The sequence below is a fragment of the Columba livia genome, chromosome 26 (assembly GCF_036013475.1).
Source record: "Columba livia isolate bColLiv1 breed racing homer chromosome 26, bColLiv1.pat.W.v2, whole genome shotgun sequence".
NCBI classification, from domain to species: domain Eukaryota; kingdom Metazoa; phylum Chordata; class Aves; order Columbiformes; family Columbidae; genus Columba; species Columba livia.
The window spans coordinates 3,499,360-3,520,901 of NC_088627.1; the positions used below are offsets into that span (position 1 = coordinate 3,499,360).

General features: G+C 60.1%; 1 protein-coding gene across 7 annotated transcripts in view; it reads right to left on the bottom strand.

Moving 5' to 3' along the window:
- Positions 1-21,542, bottom strand: part of ADGRB2 (adhesion G protein-coupled receptor B2) — a 95,078-nt gene that overhangs the window by 17,624 nt on the left and 55,912 nt on the right. For 2 of the 7 annotated variants that reach the window (XM_065041597.1, XM_065041596.1), the window contains exons 1-2: positions 7,367-8,391; positions 2,532-3,324 (exon numbers count right to left, since the gene is read on the bottom strand). In XM_065041597.1, coding sequence (XP_064897669.1) covers positions 2,532-3,324; positions 7,367-7,720 — 1,147 coding nt within the window. In that variant the 5' untranslated portion in view covers positions 7,721-8,391. Of the gene's footprint in view, positions 1-2,531; positions 3,325-6,948; positions 7,333-7,366; positions 8,395-9,921; positions 10,081-21,542 lie in introns of those variants that run through there. The other 5 variants (XM_065041599.1, XM_065041593.1, XM_065041594.1 and 2 more) reach the window with 5 other exon arrangements.

Here is a 21,542-nt window from a genome sequence, read left to right on the forward strand (position 1 = left end):
GGATGTCCCTCAAGGCCAGTCGTGTCCCCACAAGCCAGCAGGCATGGTGTCACCTCCCCAGGGGTTGGTTTCTGAAGTGTGATGGGTTCGGGGCAGCCTAGGGCTGGGACTGCTTGGCTGTGGCACTGTGGGTTCTGTGCCCCCCAAAGATCCCCCCCTATTGCATAGATGCAACATGCCCAACGTCACCCCACAAATTTTCAACCCCATCCCCACTCCATCTGCGTGGACACAGCACCACATTTCACCGGGGCTGCACCGCCCAGTTCCAACCATATCAACCACATCCTCCCCGGCCCCAAGGGAGAGTTGTGCCACGGAGGGGACAGCGCGGACACCCTGGGGACACGGCGGCTGGCCATGGGGATCCCGGGGAGCGGTTGGGCAGGTGCCAGCCCCCGTGTCGCTGCGCGGCTGCGGCGTTCGGCAGAGCGGAGCTGGTGAGATCAGCGCTGGGCGCCCGCCAAGGCTGGGCTCACAGGCGCCATTCAGCCCCCCGGCCCTGCCTGTCACCGTCACCCTGAAAGGCGGCCATTCTCACCCAGGGGGAGGCCAGGTGGGTGCCTGGGACCCCCCCTCGCTGCCATCAAAGGTGCTCTGTGCTCCGGCCTGCGGTGCAGCCCAGTGATGCTGGGGAACCCCAGGGGGGACGTGGCGCAGGGGCTGGCAGCGAGCGGCGCACGGGGTGGCCGAGGCAGCAGTGCCGCAATAACACAATAACATTGTACCTCCGGGTGCCTCCAGGTTTTAATTGAATGTCAAATGTAATTTGGGGAAGGAGCGGGAGTTCGTGCAGCCGCTCTGCAGGTGGCTCCGTGCCCAAACTTGCCGGGTCTGCGGGGACTCCCCGCTCCAGCATCCCCTCTTTGAGCCATGCTCGGCATCACTAAACCCCACCAAACCAGCCATGGGCATCGCTAACCCCCACCAAAGCCCAGGGAACCAAAGGGATGAGGCATCCTCCAGCCCTCCTCCACCCTCCATCATCCCTGGGTGCCCCGAGCAGAGAACCAGCCAGGTCGAGCTCAGGGATGGCACCTGAACCAGGCGCTGAGCTCTTAATCACCCATGAGGAGTTGCATTTAAAAGGGAAAAAAGAAGAAATAAAGTAAAATCAGCTCAAGCAGCTCCCCTTGGGATGAGGCGATTTATAACCCTGCAGCTGTAACGGACCAGGGATTTAGTCGGGGGATCTGCCCGTAATGACATTTAGCTCCAGAAATAAATGCTAAAGCCCAATGAAATTATATGTATACCCACAGCCCATCACCACCACCTAATCTGCTGGATAAAGACCCTAAACAGCTAAGTTGGGGATTGTTCCTCTCCACGCATCTCCCAGGGCTGGCGCAGGGTGAACATCTGGCCAGATGTGCACCCAAAAGCCCTGCATCCCCTCGCTGGGCTCAGCAGAGATGCCCTGAGGGTGACAGGAACGCTCGGGCAGCCTGACCACCGTGCCCAAGGTATGGGTGAACATGGCTGCTTTATCTTCACTTGAGGCTCCTGCAATCCCGTAACGAGCAAATGGCTTCATTCCGCCTGGTTAATAGCCCGGCCGCGCCATGCCACCGTGCCGTGACATCCTCCCTGGAATAACAAGCGCCCGAGCCGCAGCAGTCAAGGGTAATTTGCCACGGGAAAGGGTCATTTTACCTGCAAATTGTTTTCCACGTCTCCAGCAATGCAGAGTGACAGGGCTCCCGCTCCGGGCTCGCAGTGGGGCGAGCAGCAGCCCCGGGGCCATGCAGGCTGTGCCAGAGCAGCCGCGGCAAACAGCCAGGGCCGGCGGGGAGCCGCGCTAACTGGCCAGGGCAGGGCGAGCTGCGGCTCAGCTGAGCTTGGCCATTGCTCAGGCGAGGTGCACCAGGAGCTGCGAGCGTGCTCAGGATTTGCACTTTGCATGGCGTCCCTGCGCTGGGCACAGCATCCAGTTTGGACACTCCTCTTGCAGGAAGCGTGTACAGGTAGGATTTATCCATAGCATGGCTTCCCTGCTCCATGCACAGCATCCAATATGCATGGAGCAGGTACAGGGAGGATTTACCCAATGCATGGCTTCCTGGCTCCACACACAACACCCAGTTTGCATGGAGCATGTACAGGGAGGATTTATCTATTGCATGGCTTCTCTGCTGCATGCACAGCACCCAGTTTGCACCCTCCTGCCCTGGGGACTGTGCACAGGCAGGTTTGCCCTTTGCATGACTTCCTTGCTCTAGGTACAGTGCCAAATTTGCACTCTGCTGCCCCATGCAGCATGCATGGGTAGGGTTTATTCATTGCACAGCTCCCTTGCTCTGTGCAGTGCCCAATTTGCACCCTCCAGCCTTGGGGAGTGTGCACAAACAGGATTTATCCATTGCACAGCCTCTCCATGCTCCATGTGCAGCACCCGATTTGCACCCTACTTCCCTAGGGAGCATGCACGGGCAGGATTCACCCATCGCACACCCTCCCTGCTCCATGCTCCGGGAAACACACATGGAGCAAGAGGCTCGTCCCCAGGGCTCCCCCTGCACCCCACTCACCGTGCGGGACCTCGGGCAGGTCGATATCATTGGCATTCGCAGAATGCAGGTCCGGGGGGCAGCAGTCGCTGGCAGCAGGCGGTGGGGCGGGTGTGCGGGCGCTGTGCCGGGTGCCGTTGCGCCGTGGTGCCGGGGGGGTCCCCGCCTGGCAGCTGCAGCCGGCGTGGGTGAAGCCGCAGCGGCGGGTGCCGGGCGCCTGCAGACACTCCTCCAGCCAGCGGCAGAGCACGCTGCAGGTGAACTGGCTGGAGTTGTTGTTGTTGATGAGCAGCACCTCCACGAAACGGAATTCCAGGGCTTGTGGGGCCAGGAGGCGGGGGGCCGCCTCGGGCTCGGCCGCCAGGCACAGCTGCACAAAGTTCTTGTCGAAATGGAGGAAGGTGAAGGGCCCCGTGCCTTCGCACAGCTCCAGCTCGGCTTCCTCCTCCTCCTCCTCGGGGCGCTGGTGGGCAGGCGGGGGGCTGGTGGCCTCGCCGCGGGGGTCACAGGTGTAGTTGGCCAGGTAATGGTCGAGCGGCAGCACCATGGGCGAGAAGTGGGTGCAGACCTGCTCCTCCCGGTTGAAGCGGAGGTAGAGCGAGTACTTGGTGGGGTCGGGGTTCTCCAGGGTCCAGGAGCAGCCGGAGGAGATGGTGGGGAAAAGGTCCTTGAGGGAGAAGGAGCCGTAGAGGACGCCGGAGGCCAGAGCGGAGCAGGCGCTGGGAGCCGGGTCGAAGCCCCACGTGAACCACAGGACAGACGATATCACAGCCAGTAAGAGGGGACCAGCAGCGGTCATCCTATGGCATTTGCCCTGCGGGAGAGACAGACGGACAGACAGACAGACAGATGCTTACTGGGAGGCACAGAGATGTTATGGAGTGAGGGGGCCAGTGCTCTGCAGCATCCCAGCTGGTCCACGGCCACAGCTGCCACCTTGGAGGCCAGGGACAGCCAGCAGTGACCCCTGCGCTGTCCCCCAGGCTGTGCCAAGGCAGCCCCCAGGCCTGGGACCACACAGCACGGACCAGGGATTCGCCCCAAAACCCCCAGAGCAGAGACCCGGCTCCCCCCACAGCCAATGGACCCCAACACAGAGACCCCCCTGCCCTCAGAGCCAGCCAAGCACAGCCTGGGCAAGGAGCCACCGAACAGCTTCTGTCCAGACTGGGCTATAAAAATCCTTGTAGCTATTGCTGGTGCCCCCGAGCACCGTGGGGACAGACTGGCAGCTCAGCAGAGGAGCCCAGGGTGATGTGCTCCGGGTACACGGGCACCCCAACAGTGTGGTGTGTCCCCCGACCTGCCACAAGCGCCTGACACAGGGCGAGCAAGCATTAAAGTACATATTTCTTGGACGTCATGCCGGGTACGCAGCAGCATCGCCGTGGATAGCTTTTTAATAACTCATTAATAAAATAATGCACGCGGTGGCCTTATTAAGCGGGACCGGAGCACGGCTGTACGGTGGCAAAGGCCACCGCGCGTGTGGCGGCACCGCTCTGCTGGGGACCCTGCACCCAAGGCAGCCCTGGGGACCGCGGGGGATGCTCAGAGGTGGCTGCAGGGGATGAATGCCATCCAGAGACTGATTTCCAAAAATCACCAAGGTCCCTGCTCCCCTCCATTCCAGTCACGTATGGGGATGCCGAATGCTCAGTGCAACGCCAGGATGCTCCTCTCCATCCCCAAATAACATCTCCGGCTCCCAAATCAGGCAGTGGTACCGGGGCATCCCCCTGCTCATCAAGGAGGGAGCCTGAGCCTCAGCCAAGCCTGCGCTGAAGCCACGACGGGCACATTAGGGAGCTAAAAATAACCCAGCTCTCATGCAACAGGCTGGCGCTGGCTCCTGCCGCCCCAGCAGCGTGGGGAGAACGGGGCTGGAGCAGCCAGCGTGGGGCTGGATCCAGGGAGGACAACCCAATGTAAGCAGGGAGATGTGGGGCAAAAGAAAACCCTGCTTGGCTGTGGCCACTTCCACCCTCAGGAGATCCCGGGGGATTTGGCAGGAGACCCCCGCACCCACGGCAGCAGCGGAGGGGAGCCGAGGGGCAGACGGAGCAGGCGTCCCCCACTGGTGCTCCTCAAGCACTCAGCAAAGAATCACATCCCTCCACTGCTCCAGGAGAGCCGGGGATGGGAGGAGGAGGAGGAGGAGGAGGAGGAGGAGGAAGAGGAGGTCAGGCAGGGACATGCTGCTGCTCTGCAGCGAGCTCCCGGGGCTCCCGCAGCCTGGCAGGGACACAAGATGGTGCTTGCTTCCCTCGCCTGAGAGCAGCGAGGAGGGATGCTCGGGCACCGCCAGCCGCTCATCATCTCCTGCCCGGCTCCTGCCGGTGCCCAGCCTGCCCGCGCCATGGCCACCGGGGCAAACCGGCCGCTGGAAGGCTCAGTGGGGACGGGCACAGCCACTGCCAATGCTTGCCCAGGCTCCACACGTTTATAACACAGTGCCATGAAAGACCCATGTGCTCCAGACCACGCGGAGCTTCCCTCCACCCCAAAAACCTGCCGGGGCTGCAGCTGCAGCTGCCCGAGAGCCCAGTATCGCGCCACGGCTGCTCCTGAAGGCCAGGACTCGTTAAGAGCAGATCAAATCTGATACAGCTCGTTCAGCACCAGCCCCGCTCCCCGCAGCGCTTGCTGCTGCTGCTGCAGTGAAAATATTTCACTGAGCTGCATGCTGGGCCTGAGAAGATCTTTAACATCTGGGGCACCAAGTCACCTGGATCAAGGAGGGGCCACCATCACCCCCTACCTGGCACCACAGCAAGGACATGGCACCCTGCAGCATCGCCGTCGGTGTGCACCGGTGAGCCCAGCCTCGCCAGGGTGCCCGGACACGGCCCCGCTGCCCGTCACCCCTCCAAAATGGTCCATGAGGGAGAAACCACCCGGCAGCTGCATCCCGGCACCGCCTGCTGATGGAGGGATGCCGGCTGCCCCCAGGGACCCACCGTACCCAACCACCTCGCTGGAGCGGCCGCTGCTCCCCGGGGACGGCACCCGGTGCACGGTTGGCACAGGCTGGCACGCTCACCCACCTCGGCCACCCTCCAGCCTTTGTTCCCCGCTCGGGTGCGATGAAGGGGGTGGGTTTTTAATTAAAGCTTTTAAAGAGCCATCACAGAGCTGGGAAGTGACTGAGCGGAAGCGACATCCCAGGCTCCCCATCTGCAGCCCGTCTCCATCGCTGCCATCGCATCCCGCTGGGTGCTGGTAACTGGCAGGACGCAACCGGGGCTGGGTGTCCCCTCGGTAGCGGCTGTGGCACGGCAGCAGGAGGCACCACTCCATGCCAGCCCCGCTCACACCGCACAAACAGGTTGTTTCCCTGAAGATGCTTCGCGTGAATGGGGATTTTGGCGCGGATCTGGTCCAGCTCCATCCTCCCGGCACAACGGGGGGCGGTTCCTGACCATCGCGCTTTTGCTTTGCCGCGGCTGCCCCTCTCCAGCCAGGCAAAGCCAGAAACAACAAACCAGCCCCAAAAGTGATAAACGGGCAACACTAAATCCCGCTGGCATTAATAATCTGAGAAACGATTAATAGCAAAGTAAAGGAGATTTGGGTTTTAAGAGACACGGTTTTTAAACTGACACTGTTCTTTTAATAGGCTGTAGAAAATATACGATGCATGAGAATTCCTAAGGCGAGGATGGCTCGGGACAAGGGCACAGGGTAAGGAAAGGCTGGGCAGTTCTGGGTGTTGAACCACAGCAGGAACGGCCTCGTTCCCTGCAACGGCATCTGGGGAGGAGCAGGCTGGCGGTGGCACAGCACGGCATGGCCATGGCACAGCTCCCATCCCACGGGGCCACATCCCTGCCTGCCCAGCGGCGATGCCGACGAACAAAGCGCCATGACGAGCTCTTCCTGCCGGGAGAGTCCAGAACCCTCCAATTTCCAGGGTCTTCACTAGCGCTTCAAAGGCATCCGGGAACTTCAAAGCCGCCTCCGCCACCTCCATGCTCAGCCCTCGGTGCCCTGCGCCCGTCCTCCCCGTGCCAGGGACCCCCAGCACCGAGCCCAGCACGCACGCAGCCTCCCTGCCAGCTGATTAACGCTGTGAGCATCACCGCTGAGATCACAGCTCCCGAAAACACGGCTTCCTGCAAAGGCGTGTGTGTGCACATGTGTGTGCACATGCGTGGGCTCCCGTGCACGCATGGACACTCGCTGGGAAGACGGGTATCAGTGCCGCTTCACCCACCATGGCACAACCCCCCCAGCTCCCGGGACCACATTTTCCCCCCTCATCGCTCCCACATCTCCCCCTCTCCCTCTGGTGTCCCCGGCGCGCTGCCACCACCTTTCCCGAAGCTGGCAGGCTGGCAGCAGCGCCGAGCGGTAATTAATGGTGCCGCTTTGCCAATCAGCGGCTGAGCCGCGCTCGCACTGGCAAGCACAGGCCTTTTTATTTATTTTACTTAACTGCTGTTGGTAAAACTCCACTCCAAAAGCACGGCCGAGAGACAGCACAGTGAAATCTCCACCGGGATTAGGGATTACACTCTGCCAGGGAACAGCGTGTGCTGCCTCCCCCCTCCACGGCCACGGGGGTCCCTGGAGGCGAGCCCCCCTGCAGCAGGGCACCCGCAGGGGCTGCAGCAGCCGCGGCTGCTCCTGCTGCTCTCCCACGGCCTCTTCTGACTCGTTTCCACGTCACTGGGATGCAGCTCCCCCTTCTCCATCATCTCCCTCCTGCCCTGGCACCACACAACAAAGGGACGGGGGGCTGAGAGCCCCAGGAGAGCTCCAAAGGGGGGTCCGAGTTGCAGGGGTGGCAGCAGGGAGGTGGCAGCCTGGATGTGTGTTCATGCTGGAGAGGGATTTTTTGTTTTGTAACTCACTGTCTCAGCCAGACCCAGATCCACCGGGAACTTCCAAGGTGCCTCAAGGAGAAGAAGGGACCTGGCTCCATCCCACTCTTGGAGGACATCAAGAATGAACAGACGGAACGAAAGCGGGGGGGGACACAATGGCCCTCGCGAGCACCGAGGAGCTACGGAGCCTCTGACGTTTGGCAACTGAGCTGGGTGGCCCAGAGCCAGCCCAAAGGACAGCATCGTGGTCGGAGATGAGTTTGCAGGGCCCCGCTCCAAACTCCCGTGGAAAAGCATCAAGGTACCACAGCAACCCAGCCCCGAGGGCTGCGTGGGCGCTGGACCAGGGCTGGCGGCTCGTCCCATGGTCCATCCGAGCATTATCCTCCTCCGGGCAGGGCAGCACGGGCAGCCCTTCTTGCAGAATGGGACCTCAGCAGTGATGGGAATAGCCCAGGTGAAGGAAAACCCATCGATTCTCGCTTCTCTGGGCAGGTGGCTGGTGCCCACAAGCCCCCAGGGAAGACAGAGCCAGCTGCAGCTCTCCGAGCAGAGCCCAGTACCCCCAGCACGGCGGCGGTGTCACACTCGGCAGAAGAGCTGCGCTGCCAGAGATCCTTAGAGGTGCTGAGAAGAGCCAGAGGCAGCCAGGAAGACAGCAGCGTGTCCCAGGCGCTGGAGCACCTCTGCCGCGCAGCTGCCGGTCGCAGAGCAAGCCGCCCACGGTGACAGCTCCGTATCCATTTTGTCTCCAGCACAGACCAAATTTGTAGGATCCCGGCTTCTTGCAAACTCCTTGGATCAAAGCAGGGTCTGGTTGACAAGGCTTGACAAGCAGCCGGGCAGGCCTTGAGGAGGAACTGCTGCCAGGCTCCGGCACAGAGGGGCTAGCACTGCCCCACGGCCAACTCGAGCATCTGCCACCGTCTGTGCCGCTGGTAACGAACCCCGCTGGGAAACGGGGTGCTGAGCCTCGCCAGTGAGGGTGACCAGAGGGCAGCCAGGCGATGGTGACAGTGACGACAGCCGCACCGCCCCGCTCCTCCCCACGGGTGCCTGGTGCAAGCTCCATAAGCCAGCTCCCTCCCCACAAACCCTCCTCGGCTCAGAAACCAAGAGGGGAGAGATTAGTCCAAAATAATCGCCCTGCTGGGAGCTCTCCCAGCCGCACAGCCAAGTGCCAGCCCCGTGCCACCAGCTCCACAGGCACCCCAGCCACCAGCAGCACCCTGTCACAAACCCCCACCAGATTCTCTGCCACAACCCAGCCCGGCCACCCCGGGGCCACCTCCCCACATCACTGGCAGCCCTGGCTGCCAGGCGCCATCCAGCACAGGCAGTGGTGACATGACCTAGAAAAGCAAAGGGTTTCTCACACACTGTGCTGCCGTGAGCCCCCGGCACCGACCACGCAGACACGGTCCACACGCACCCTTCCACACTGGCCAGGGCTGCAGAAAATCCCCCGTTGTGCTTCAACAAGTGCCCTGCGTGGGTACACGCGTGTGCACATGTGGCACCACTCCTTCCATGAACCCCAGGTCCTGCAGGTCCCCTGGGAAGGGAAGCAGCTCCCTCACTCCCCCCCATATCTGGCTGCCACCTGCACGCTGCACGTGTCCGCGCTGGCACACACTGGGCGCCCACGTGTGCCCTCACCGCACGCCCACAGTCCCCAGGTGCCACTCGCCCCAGCCATGGCAGGGGGCTCCCCGCAGCCCCTCCATGCTGGCACCAAACAAAGCCCCTTGTAGGGGAGGGCTGCAAAACCACCTGCCTGCTGCCAGGGCTCTGCCAAAACGCCAGCCCATGTGCCCCAGTGTGTGCCGACTCCCCGGGGCGCTTGCCATGGGTGACAGTGTGGGGTGACCAGCCCACCGAGCATCCACACCTGCCAGGCTGGCAGCACGTGTGCCCATGCCGGGGCAATGCCAGCAGGCAGCCGGGCACCCGTGGCCTTGCTGTGTGACACACCGCGGCACCACAGTGCCACATGTATGCCCGGCAACATGCATGTGCTCACCGACATGCGTGCAGCCCTTCCACTGTGGGGCTGCTGGAGCCTTGGCACCGTTTGTGGTGGGGGAACCGGCACACCCGGGGGGAACGGCGCCCCGAGTGGGGAACCGGCAGCCCCGGAGGAGGACCGGCAGCCCCGGGCATGCCGCCGCTCGCAGGCAGCCCCGGTGCCGAGCCCGCCCGGTGCCGCCGCAGCCCCCGCGCAACTTCCATGCAGGGCCGGGGCCGCCGCTGCCCGCACCGGGCACGGGGCATCGCCGGTACCGCGGCGCGCCTGCAACTCCCCGGCCCTACCGCTCGCCGCCGGGGCCGGAAAGTTGGCCGGTGGTGGCGAGGGGGGTGGCACGGCGGAACCGGGGCTTTGCCCAACCGGCAGCTCCGGCCGCCGCATCCCGCATCCCCGGCGAGCTGCCGCCCCCGCTGCGCCGCGGAGTGAGGGGGGGTGGGGGGGAAACGGAGCGCCCCGCAGCTCGAGGCTCGGTGCACCGGGAAGGAAGGGGGTCAGTGCAGCGGGGAGGGGGGTGCCAGTGCACCGGGAGGGGGGTCCCCGCCGCCGCCCTTACCTGCGCTCCGTCAGCAGCGCGTGTAGCCCCGGCGCGGCGCGGCGTGCAGCGGGCTGGCCATCCCCGAGCGGCGGCAGCGGCGGCGGCAGCCGGTGCCCGGGCGCGCCCGGGGGAGCGCGGCGGCGGAGGCGCGCGGGGCCGGCAGCGGGCGCGCGGCGCGCCGGGCCCCGGTAGCGGCGGCAGCAGCAGCGGGGGCGGGCGGGGGCGGCGGCGCGCGCCGCTCGGGCACTTGCTGCATGCGCCGGGCGCGGGGCGGTGTGACAGCACCGGGCATGGCGGGAGCCTGCGCGGCGGCGGGGCCGCCTTCGGGAGCCCGGGGGGGGGCGAGCAGGGGGGGCCGGGGGGAGGTGGGTGCGTGGGAAGGTGACCCCGGGGCGCTGCAGCGCGGGGGGGGAGCGAGCATTCGAGGGGGGGGATGTTGTGCTCCCGGAGAGATACACAGGCACATGCATGTTGTGCTCCGAGGCGGGGGGGGGGTGCACACGCGTGTTGTGCTCCGGGGGGGGCTGCACGCGTGTGGATGGCATGTGCCCGCGCACGCGTGAGTTGGTTCGTGCACGCACAAGCGTGGGCTGTGGCTGCGTGTGCACGGCTGGGCTGTCCGTGTGTGCACACGAGCGGGCTGTTCGTGCGCGCTGGTGCGTGGGCAGCTCACGCGTGCACACCAGTGGGTGCTGGGGTGTGCACAACCATATGTGTGGCACACCCCTGTGCAGGATGCACGCTGTCCCTGCCAGCAGCTGTGTTGCACACACATGCAGGCCTCAGCATGGCGTGTTTCACAGGGGTGCAGGGGGGTATGGGCTGCAGGGAGACTTGGAGCACAAGCACCAGGTGAGAAACAGGGTTGGCACACCCCTCATTTGCACAAATGCGGCACAAGTGTGTGTGACACAGAGGGTGCCAGGCTCCCAGCGCCACAGTGGGGCTTGGGGGGGACTGCAGAGCTGCAGTTTCACATGTGAACGCCCCGCACAGGCGGGATAAACCGGAGCGTCTTGGTGGTCCGTGGGCAGCTGAGAGCAGCTGGCACAGAGGCTCCACAGCAGCCCGGACCTTTGTGCTGTTCAGCTCCCTCCATCCCTGGTGTTCCCTTTTCCCAGTTGTCCCCTGCAGCCTGTCAGTGCCCGACCCCTCGTCCCCAGACAGACTCATCCCCTCTGGGTCAAGGCTGAAGGAAAGCACACCAGCTTTGCAGGCTGTTCTGTATCCCAGGGAGAAAAGCATCATTAGCTCAGACATAACTGGAGGATATTCCAGAACCCGTCTCTGTAAATACAGATCATTGCAGCGGCTGCAGCTCAGCAGAAGGGCGATCCCAAAGCCACGGCTCTCTGGGTCACACACTCTCTGCTTCCCACGAGGTATTTGCTCCCACAGCTGAATAGATCTGCACGCTTGACATACTTCCAAATACCCAAGTGCACTGTGTGTCACCAGCTACCACTGCCCTGTAAGCGATGCAGGGTGGGATGCAGGATGGGATGCAGGGTGGGATGCAGGATGCGACGCAGGATGGGATGCAAGACGTGATGCCTATGTGTTGCCCGCAGGCTCAGCCCTGACCCCAGTGCTGGCTGCGGCACAGCCTGGTTGGCGTTGCTCTGTCCTGCAAGAGCACCAGGGCCACCAGGCCTGGCCACAGCCTGTGGTCATGCAGGTCACCCTGTGCCTGCTGCTGCCCTTCCAGCCATTTCCAGCCCCTGTGTCGCTCCCCTGCCCAAGGCTCCATCGCCAAAAGGCTCCAGTGCCCCCAGTGGGGCCCTGCCTGTGGCAAGGAAGGGCTGAAGGGCTCTGGCACTGCAGGGGGGCTGAGCTGCAGGAGCCGGCAGCACCCACTGTTACCAGGACAACTGGGTGCTTTCTGTAGCTGCTTGTTGCTGCTGCATCCCAGCAAACCTCCCCCAGTCACGGCATCAGCTCTGCCGTCGGCCGTGCCCTCAGCCCAAAGCAAAGCAAGAGGGATGCTCTGCCCTCCGCAGCCCCCCTGGGCCAGGAAAACAAAATGAAGTATCTCCCTGGCTGATGGGTGCGAGCACCCCACAGCCCTCAGCACCCCTGTCAACCCCTGGGATGCGGGGAAAACCCTGATCAGGGCTCTCAGCCTCATCAGTACCCACAGATTCGGGGGGGGCTGGGTGTCAGCACAGGCAGAGCAGTTCACAGGCCATAATTAGAGCAGTGCCCGCGCGTGCGGAGGTTGTAACACCAGGGCTTTGCTTGCTGGATGGGAATTAGACCTGTCCATTAAGGCAATTATAACCCGCCAGGTTGACACAAGGTCCCTGGTGCCGCCACAACCATTATGCCGGCGCTGCCGCCGCGGCTTACGGCATCCACCGTGCCAGACAGGGACCGGGTGAGCCCTCCCCACGGCCGGAGCTCCTGAGGCACCCAGCACTATTGTGTTGCCAACACGGGGCTCTTATTTCCCCTTCATTTGGCACAGAGATCAGGGACAGGGGAGGATCAGTGAGGTGGCAGCTACTCCAAGCCCAGCCCTGGATGAGGATTCAGGGATGAGACAGAATCCAGCTCCTGGCTGGGGGGATGCGGGGATGCTGTAACCAGCCCCAAATGAGCCCGATCCCCAGGGCTTGTCTTCCCCAAGCAGGGCACAGAGCAGCAGCTTTTCACAAAGGCTCAGCAGGAGCATCTCGGCTCAAACCGCGGGGTGGGACAGGAGCAGAAGGCAGCCCCCGAGAAGCCGGTAACCACAGCCGCCTGTCTGAATCACTTCCCATAAACTTCACTGTGAATTGCTCCGGTGGAAAAACAAAAGCAATGATAAACAGGGAAGTTTGGTTTGTGAGATAATCCACTCTAATGGGAAGAGGCAGTAAGCGCCGGCGGAGGAGCCTTTGCCTGTCGCTTGGTGCCCATCGCAGGGACAGAGGGACCGGCGCCGCACCGGCTGCCCGCGGCCGCTGCTCACCTCCCAGGAACCTTCACGTGAAGTTTTCTGCTGGTGGTGGCAGGGAGAAAATCCAAGAAAAAGGAGCAAGGGAAGCTTGTGTGATGAGAAGAGGAAGGGTATGAATAAGCTTTGAAATAACTGTCATTTTGGGGGTTGATATGGACCAAGGAGCACTGTCACTGTGGCACAGCCAACAGCCAGTCCCAAGCGGCTCCCAGACCTATGGATGTGGCTGTTGTGCCCAGGAAGATGCGTTTCACCTCAGCATCTGCATTTTGATTCTTCCAGGCACTTTGTGTGCTGAAGGACGGATCAGGGCTGATTGTGTGTCCATCTGTGCCAAAGCAGGGATGATGCCTTGGCACAAGGCAGGGCAGTTTGAAGGACTCGACCCCAAGCCCTGCCCGCAGCCCCTGGCCACCAGCACCATTTCACCGCCCGAAGCAGCAGCCAGGTCGCTCCTGCACACCCGCAACCGCTCACGAGCAAGAAACCTTACATCAATATTCATCTCGATTAATAAACATGAGGGCTGCAGAACGCCCGGCTGCAGCCGGCAGCGGGGATGTTATCTCAGCTGCTCAGGCTTGCAGGAGCGCGGTGTCCAATGCCGACACCTGATGTGTTCTCGCGGCAAGAAAACCCAGAAGACCACAGCCACGGGTAGTCAGCCCCTACAATGGTGGCACTGAGGCCACCGTGTCAACGCTCCCCATCCCTGGAGCACATAGAGAGATGAATCTGGATATTTTCAGGTCCCACCATGGGGAAAATCAAAGCACAGGCCAAAGGACAGGCCCAGGGCTGACGGGGGAGGCGGTGGTAGAGGCAGCAGCTCGGTCCCAGCCCTGTGGGAGCTGTGACAAGGTGACGCCGGAGCCGGCAGGGCCAGGTGACATGTGGCTCCTCCAGGACCCTGCCTTTGTCATTGTGCCAGCAACCCGGGGCATAAACAAGTGCCTGACATTTCCACACTGCCACCAGGCCCCTTGGATAAAAGCAGAACATAATTAGCAAATTAATCAGGAGACAATAGCCAGGGATCTAACGCTGCTGAGCTGTCACTGCCTCCGCGTGGAGCTGACCCAGGGCTTGTTCAGGGCCAGGCGAGCCGGGGGTGGCCATGCTCAGGAAAGGGACATTCACGGTCCCCGTGTCCCCATCGGGCTGGTGGCCCCTGCCATGTCCCCGCTGCACGTGCGCTTGTGGCAGCTGCTGGGGCGGGGGGGATGACGGGCATTTCGTGCCCTGTCAGGACCCTGAGAATGAAACCATCAAAGGGCAGCACCTTCCCTCGCTCATCAGAGCATTTAAAAAGCATGAATCGCAGTGAATTTGCATTCAGGTTATTAGACGCCCTGCAAATACGGTGAACCTCGTTCAAACACATTTCGGTGATAAAACGATATTGACTCTGAGTAATTAAAAATCATTTCCATATTCAAATACAGCTGATTGAGGAGAAATGGCTTCCTTTTAATTGCCTGGAGGGGAATTATCAACTTTTGGAGCGTGCAGCCCGGCAAGCGCGTCTTCACTTGGCAGCTTGTGAAAGGCCCATGGAGGAGGAGGAGGAGGAGAAGAGGTGGAGGAAGGGGAGGTGGAAGAAGGGGAGGTGGAGGAAGAGGAGGAGGAGGAGGGCTGACATGCAGGCTGCATACAGGGCCAAGGTGCGAAGAGCCCTCAGACTCCCTGGTGCTCAGGATAGGATGCTCAGGGTGAGCTCTGAGCCGCCCCCATCCTGCACAAGCACACACAAGCAGCGAGAAGGGCAGGGACGTGCCCCATCACTGGTGACAGCCCCGCAGCATCGGTGACAACCCCTCACAGCCCCATCTTGGTCATTTGCGAGTGTCAGGGGAGCACACAGAGGCTATTTCACCACCAAAATCCCCTCTCCAAACCCCACAACCACAGTCGAGCTGCCACCAGCACAGCCCCACTCGCACCGCCAGCCACCTGGGTGCCACCATGGTGTCCCCACCACCCAGTGTCCCCAGAGCACCGGGTGGGACAGTGAGGCTTCCTGGACATGGAGCTCTTCAGGACATATTTCAGAGCCTCCCCCAACACCTCCCCACAGGATTTTGGGCTCCGCTTGGTTTCCTATGGAAACCAGGCTGCAGTGCGGCTCAGCCCCCACACACGTGGGTGTGCATGAGGACGTGGGTGTGCACATGAACGTGGGTGTGCACGGGGATGTGAGTGTGCTCAGGGACCTGGGTGTGCACAGGAACGTGAGTGCATGGGGACCTGGGTATGCATGGGAGATATGGGTGTGCACAGGAGGATGTGGATGAAGAAGTTGCTCCCAACACCCATTGTAAACCTCCCCTGGTGCAGCATGAGGCCCTTTCCTCTTATTTTGTCCCTTGTTCCTTGGGAAAAGAGGCACCATCGAGGTCCCCTGTGCCACCACAGAAGCCTCGTGGTGGGGGTTGTGCCCAGAGGGACCCCCAGCACCATCTCCCACCATGGGACACTGGCCCTGGCACCCACTGCTCGCAAGGAAAAGAAATATTGAAGATAAAGCCAGAGTCAGAGGAATTAAAGAACTGTAATTAAAGAAAATTTCGCAGCATGTTGAAGGCAGAATAGGATCATTGTGTTTGCCTCCCACATCCCAGATGGATGCACGAGGGCCACAGACAACGCCGGAGCGTGTGGAGAAGAGGAGAGGAAGGGAGTGAGCTAGACCGGGACGTGTGTGAGCAGAAATTGAATTTTTATCAGTTTCTATGTAGATTGTGTTTATTCATCTGTCTCCTATCCATCTCCCCCTGCATCTCCCTATTTCTTTTACAAAATTACTTTCCTCCTTTGGCCTAATTTTATTTGTACAGATAGCAGCTGCTTTCTTCCATTTCAGCATAAAAAATATCATTGTAAATGAGGTGCTACATATCCCCAGCAGAAGTTTTAGCAGCTACCCAGAGCACATTAGCCTTTGGCTCCTGCGGGGCCACATTTCCATCTCAAAAAGCTATTGCCTGCTGCTTGCCCTTGCAGAAAATGTCCCCGTCACCTCTGCCACGGCGTGTGGCTGTGGGACCCACGCGGGGCCACACTGAGCCCTGCAGGTCACAGAGGGTGGGTGAGCTGCCCCAAAACTGGCCCAAGTCCCACCATCCCAAGATGGGACCGACACCAGGTCCCTGGGTACCACAGGGAGAGCAACTCGCTGTGACAACCGGCACCACCAGCCACATCTCCACACCACAGATAACACAGAGCCATGTTTCTTCCACACACAAACCCCCAATAACAGCTGCGTGGTCCTGCAAAGCCAAAGGAACCTTCCCAGTAACAGCCCAGCCCAACCAGTAACTTCTGGGAGGCTTTACCAAATGAATGTTCCCCGGGAGGACTTTGTCATTGGAGGGAGAGAAGAGCCGGAGCGCGAGGAACCAGCCGCTCTCAGCACCGCCTTATCAAATAAAATTGCTTTGTGTTGTGCCTTGCATTAGGGAAACTCAACTGCGCGGCGTGATTGATTCTCCCCCAGGGTCCACCATTAAAAATGTATGGAATTACTCATGCAAAGTCCCTCTCACACGCGGGTCTTTTGTGAGGACATTAAAATACCAGCGTTTGCCAGTCACTTACCCACTGTTTGCGATTTGCTCCCCATTTATTATCATGAACAAACCGGCATTGATTCTATTTTCGACTCCTTTACACGTCACGCTGAGCTCCCAGGCTCCCCGGCGGGACAGCGCATCCTCGGCACAGCACGGCCCCGACCCCCCTTGCACCCCAGAGCCCACCTGGGGGAGCAGTGGGATGCTCTGGGTTTTATCCTGCCCAGGATCCGGGCTCTGCCCCATCCCCTGCATCCCTGCAGGCAGGCGGGATGCGCTGGGTACCAGTTGGGCAGCGGGTGCTGCAGCAGCAGTTGCAACCCCGGGAGGGGAACAAGCCCATTTACACACACGGCACAGAGAGGCGAAGGAATGCGAAGAATACGATATATTGTGTTTGCCGGGTTTCTCTTGCTGGGAGGAACAGGGCTTGAATCACATAATGTTTCCCCTCTGCTCTCCAAGCATTTCGACTTGTAATGCGTTTCCCTCCCCGCCTGAGCACCTTGCCGAGTCAAAAAGACAAATTTCCCAAGGCTTCAAAAAGCTGCTGAGAGCCACAGCTTCGTGCTTCGAAACCATCACTCATTTCCCCAAACAGCCTCAGCTCCCAGCGGCTCCTGCCCCCCCTCACCGGCCCCTCCTCTCCCATCCCAAATTACAAACCAGCCTTTTCCCAGGCACGGGTGCCAAGCGCAGCCACAGCCCCCAAAACACAAGGGGGGAAACATAGCGTGGTGCCTCCCCCTGACCACGGGAGGAGGGAGCCCCAAAATGCAAACCGCAGAGGAGGATTTAAAGCAAAGTGGGTTTGGTAATTGAATCTCCCAAAAAGCAATTACCACGTAACCCACCCCGTGGTTTTGGAAGCGAAATGCTATTCATTTACCCAGTAAAGAGGTGGCAGCCCTGGAAGGTCCCTTGGTATGAGGACAGGGCTCTTAAACCCTGCGAGGGCCAGGGCAGAGCCCTGCACCGAGCTCCCCTCGTGCCCGTGCCTCAGTTTCCCTTCCCTATTTGTATCCTCCATGCGCTCAGAGCAGAGCCCAGTCGAGCACCTGCCTCTGTATTTGCTGGTCCCCTCAAGCTGCCCCATCCTTATATCTGTCCTGGTGGCGGGTGACGATGTAGATGACAATGCAGGTGACAATGTGGGTGACAACATGCCACCACAGATGAGCCCGGGTGGGTAGAGGCAGGAGGAACAAATCAATACCAAGTCTCAGGGGACATCTCCTTAAAATAGGCTGATGAGGATTCCAGTACTTGTCACCTCCCCGGCTGCAAAGCCCAAGGAGACATATGCAGGGTCCGTCTGTCTGTCCCCAATGCCAACAATTGGCACCGTGCAGTGGCAGAGACCACACAACCCCAAACAGAGGGGTTCAACCCCAAATGTCACTCCCTGGGCAGGGTGGTCCTGCCCCATCTCTCTCACTGGAGACCTGGAGAAATTATCCTGCACATGAAAACACATCATCTGGGGCTTGAGACGTCAAAACCCAACAAAACGAAGCAAGACCTGACACTTCCCTCCAGGAAGGAAACAAGCGGCGATGCCGAAATGAGAGATGCCACTTGGTTACGGCAGCTCCAGCAGACTTGGTTCATTCTGACTTTTGCAATCAGGGGAAAATCAAAACATTTCACAGCCACCGAAATCCCCATGTGGGAACCATCAGCTCTCGCTGAGCCCCAGCTCCCCGACATGGAGCCGGGCAGGAGGCGCAGGCGGCAGATGAATTGGGTTTAAAAGCAACTGGCAGGAGGAGAGACCCCCCCTGTCCCCTACATCACACCATCCCATCCTACAGGAGATGGAGGACAAGTCTGGAGGCTGTTTGATGCTAATTATAGAATCATTTTAGTTGGAAAAGCCCCTCCAGATCATCAAGTCCAGCTCTGCCACTGCCCCATGTCACTGAGAACCTCATCTCCACATCTCTCCAACCCCTCCAGGGACGGTGACTCCACCACTGCCCTGGGCAGCCCGTTCTGTCCAACCTCATCCCCCTGTCCCCCATGGTCCCCAGCACAGGGAGGGGATAACCCATCACTCCCGCCAGTCCCGCAGGTCAGGATGGCACCGCTGGCTCCGGAGCTGGCTCCCAGCCGCGTGGCAAAGCAGCGCCATGCAATTAGTAAATTAATTATCGAGCGGTAACGGAGATTTCATAGCTCGGAGCTGTCACATCAACAGTGTTTTGTCAACCGAGATGACGACTGGTAGAATTATTACTGCGGTGCTGGGGCTGAAAAAAGAGGAGAGAGAGACTTGCAGTGAGAGGGAAGGATAAAAATATAAAGGGAAGAGATAGGAAAGAACAAGATAAGTGGGTTTTGTCGCTAATGGAAGCTGGCACAGGGACAGAATTGCAACTATTATAAGACAACACACTACACTACTAGTGACTCTGAATGATCCGCTTAATTAACAACCAGAACAAAAGGAGCCCCTGCCCACCTCCAAAAACCAGCATCGCTGCTCGAGGAGCCTGCATGGCTCCATGGGAAACACTCCACGTGTCCAAACCGGGACCAACAACGTCCCAAAACATGTGGCTGTGAGCTGACGGGGATGCTTGGAGCCGAGGGGATGCTCGGAGTGAGGTCAGGGAGCCCTTTGGATCCTTGTGCGGAGCCTCCTCGGGCACTGATGACAACCCGATGGCTTCGCCTTCCCTTGCTCTGACCGTTTGCATTTTGCACCCAGTGCTGCAGGGATGTACCCGATGGGGACAAGGGTGTGCATGGTCCATGTCCCTTCCTGCCATCCCAGCCGGGCCAGGGAGGGAGCAGGACATGGGCTGGCAGCGATGGGTGATTCCCCAGGAGCATCAGGAGCTGGCGACTGCAGAGTGATAGTGCCAGGACACGATTTCCCTTCCCCACTCTGCCCCGTTTCCTCTCCATTTGCTAGGGCCTGATTTAAGCTGCGTATCCAATAATATATAAAAATAACACCCCGCCATCCCACTTGGGAAATGGATTCCTTAGCTTCCCACCCGGCTACGGCTTTAAATATCCCCATTGAAATGCAGATTGTGCTGCCTCCCTGGTGCAGAGCCGGAGGGTGTGTGGCCGTGCCAGGACCCCAACCCACAGCTCCACTCAAGCCATAGCGATGGAGAGAGGACCTGGAGCAAACACCTCCAGCGAGGTCCCTGCAATGCCCTGATGCTCCTTCCTGAGCTGGGCACTGGTTGTCCTTGCACACCTGGGATGGCACCGCGATCAAGAGCCACGTTGCCCAAATTTTGCCGTGGGAAACCATGCAGAGGGACCAGCATGATCCTGGATCTGACCCCCCTAATACATTGTGGGAGCCCTTCAGCGCCCCGAGAGGGACCCGTCTGTTCCCCCATCCGCAGCCCCAGGAGCAGCAGATGCTGGGGAGGGATTAGGAGCCGTGGGCAGCGCGGCTGCGCCCTAGTTTTTTCAGGGCAAAAATCTGGGAGGGGGAAGCAGAGCCGTTGTGTGAGCAAATACAGCATCTGTGCCGACTGGCAGAGCTCACACCCACGGCCCCAGCCCCCCCAGTGCAGAGCGAGCCGCAGGCAGACCATGATCATCTGAGAGAAACCAGACGGAGAGAGGGAGCACCGGGGAGAAGGGGTGGGATGGGATTTAAGGGTCCCCCAGGTCTCTCAGCCGCCTCACAGGAGGAATGTAGAATCATCACAGATTCATATTGGTTGGAAAAGCCCCTCAAGCTCATCAAGTCCAACCATTACCCACCCCTGGCACTGCCACATGTCCCTGAGAACCTCATCTCTGTCTGTCCAACCCTCCAGGGATGGTGACTCCACCCTGGGCAGCCTGTTCCAATGCCCCACAGCCCTTTGGGGAAGAAATTGTTCCCCAGATCCAACCTCAACCTCCTCTAAACCTCTGATCTGCTCCCACCGCACTTGTGCTCCCAGCCCCTTCCCCAGCTCCGTTCCCTTCTCTCAACTCGCTCCAGCACCTCAAGGGCTTTCTTGTCACAAGGGGCCCAAAACTGACCCCAGGATTCGAGGTGGATGCAGGGATAGGGCAGACAGAATGGGGAGGCTGCGGCACCAGCAGTGACCACGTATTTTAACTTCTGATGGGAGGGAAAAAACAACAGTGGGTGGGCAAAACAACGCTGGGTTTGAAGAAGCCACCGCAGGGCTCCCGGAGGGACCTTTGCCAGCTTCTCAAAGAGCTTAATTCCTTCCCTTCGGCAGCAGCGGGAGCAGCCGAGATTCATGGCAGCGTTCCCAAAATATCCCCCCTTGCTGCACACAGAGGAATCGACTCCGGGCTGGGAAGCTTTTCCTCTGTGAAAGGTCCGACCCCATGCCATGATGCCATGTTCCCCTCAGGGAAGCCAAAGATGCTCGTGTGCCGCCACCCAACGCTCGCTGATTTGGGGTGGAAAACTGGTACTTATTCATTTATTCTGGGAAGAGGATCATAAGCACCAAGTGGAGCTCACAAATCCAGGGAGCTCTTTGCCCCCCGGCACAGCTCTGCACCCTGGTGCTCCCTGGTCCAAAATCACCTCCTTGCGCTGAGATTGAAAGAAAAGCATCATTCCTGCTGAAATTCAGGAGGCAACAGGGTGAGCACAAAGAGCATTTACATATTCCAGTGCCTTAATTCTATTTTAGCACCTCTTCAGCTATTTTTGTCGCAGCACAAACACAACAGGAGGACAAGGCCAGAGAAAGGGCAAGGAATGAGCTCAGAATGTGGGGCAGAGGCTAAAAAAATCAATCCCAACCTGGACACAAAAGCAGCTGAGACCTCTGCCATTCACCACACCCAGTGTCTTGAGATTAAACTGGGTGTGAAAAGCAAGGTTGCTCCACACACAGTGGGTTTATTCAAGGGGGTTTAAAACAGGGGAAAGTCACCCAGATGGGTATAATTTGAACAGCTGCTCACCCCTCTGGTTAAAGCTGGTGCTTTCCATGCCAGGCTTCAAGTCTGTACCCAAGGCTGCCCCAGAAGAGCCCTCCAGTAAATGGAGCCAGGTGGGTGGCCTGTCGATAATTAACTGATTGATACACTGCTGATCGGCCAGCCCTGCTGTGCTTCCCCGCCCCATCAATAATCATGACCTGCTGAGGAACTGGGAAGGGAGCAAAGGGACA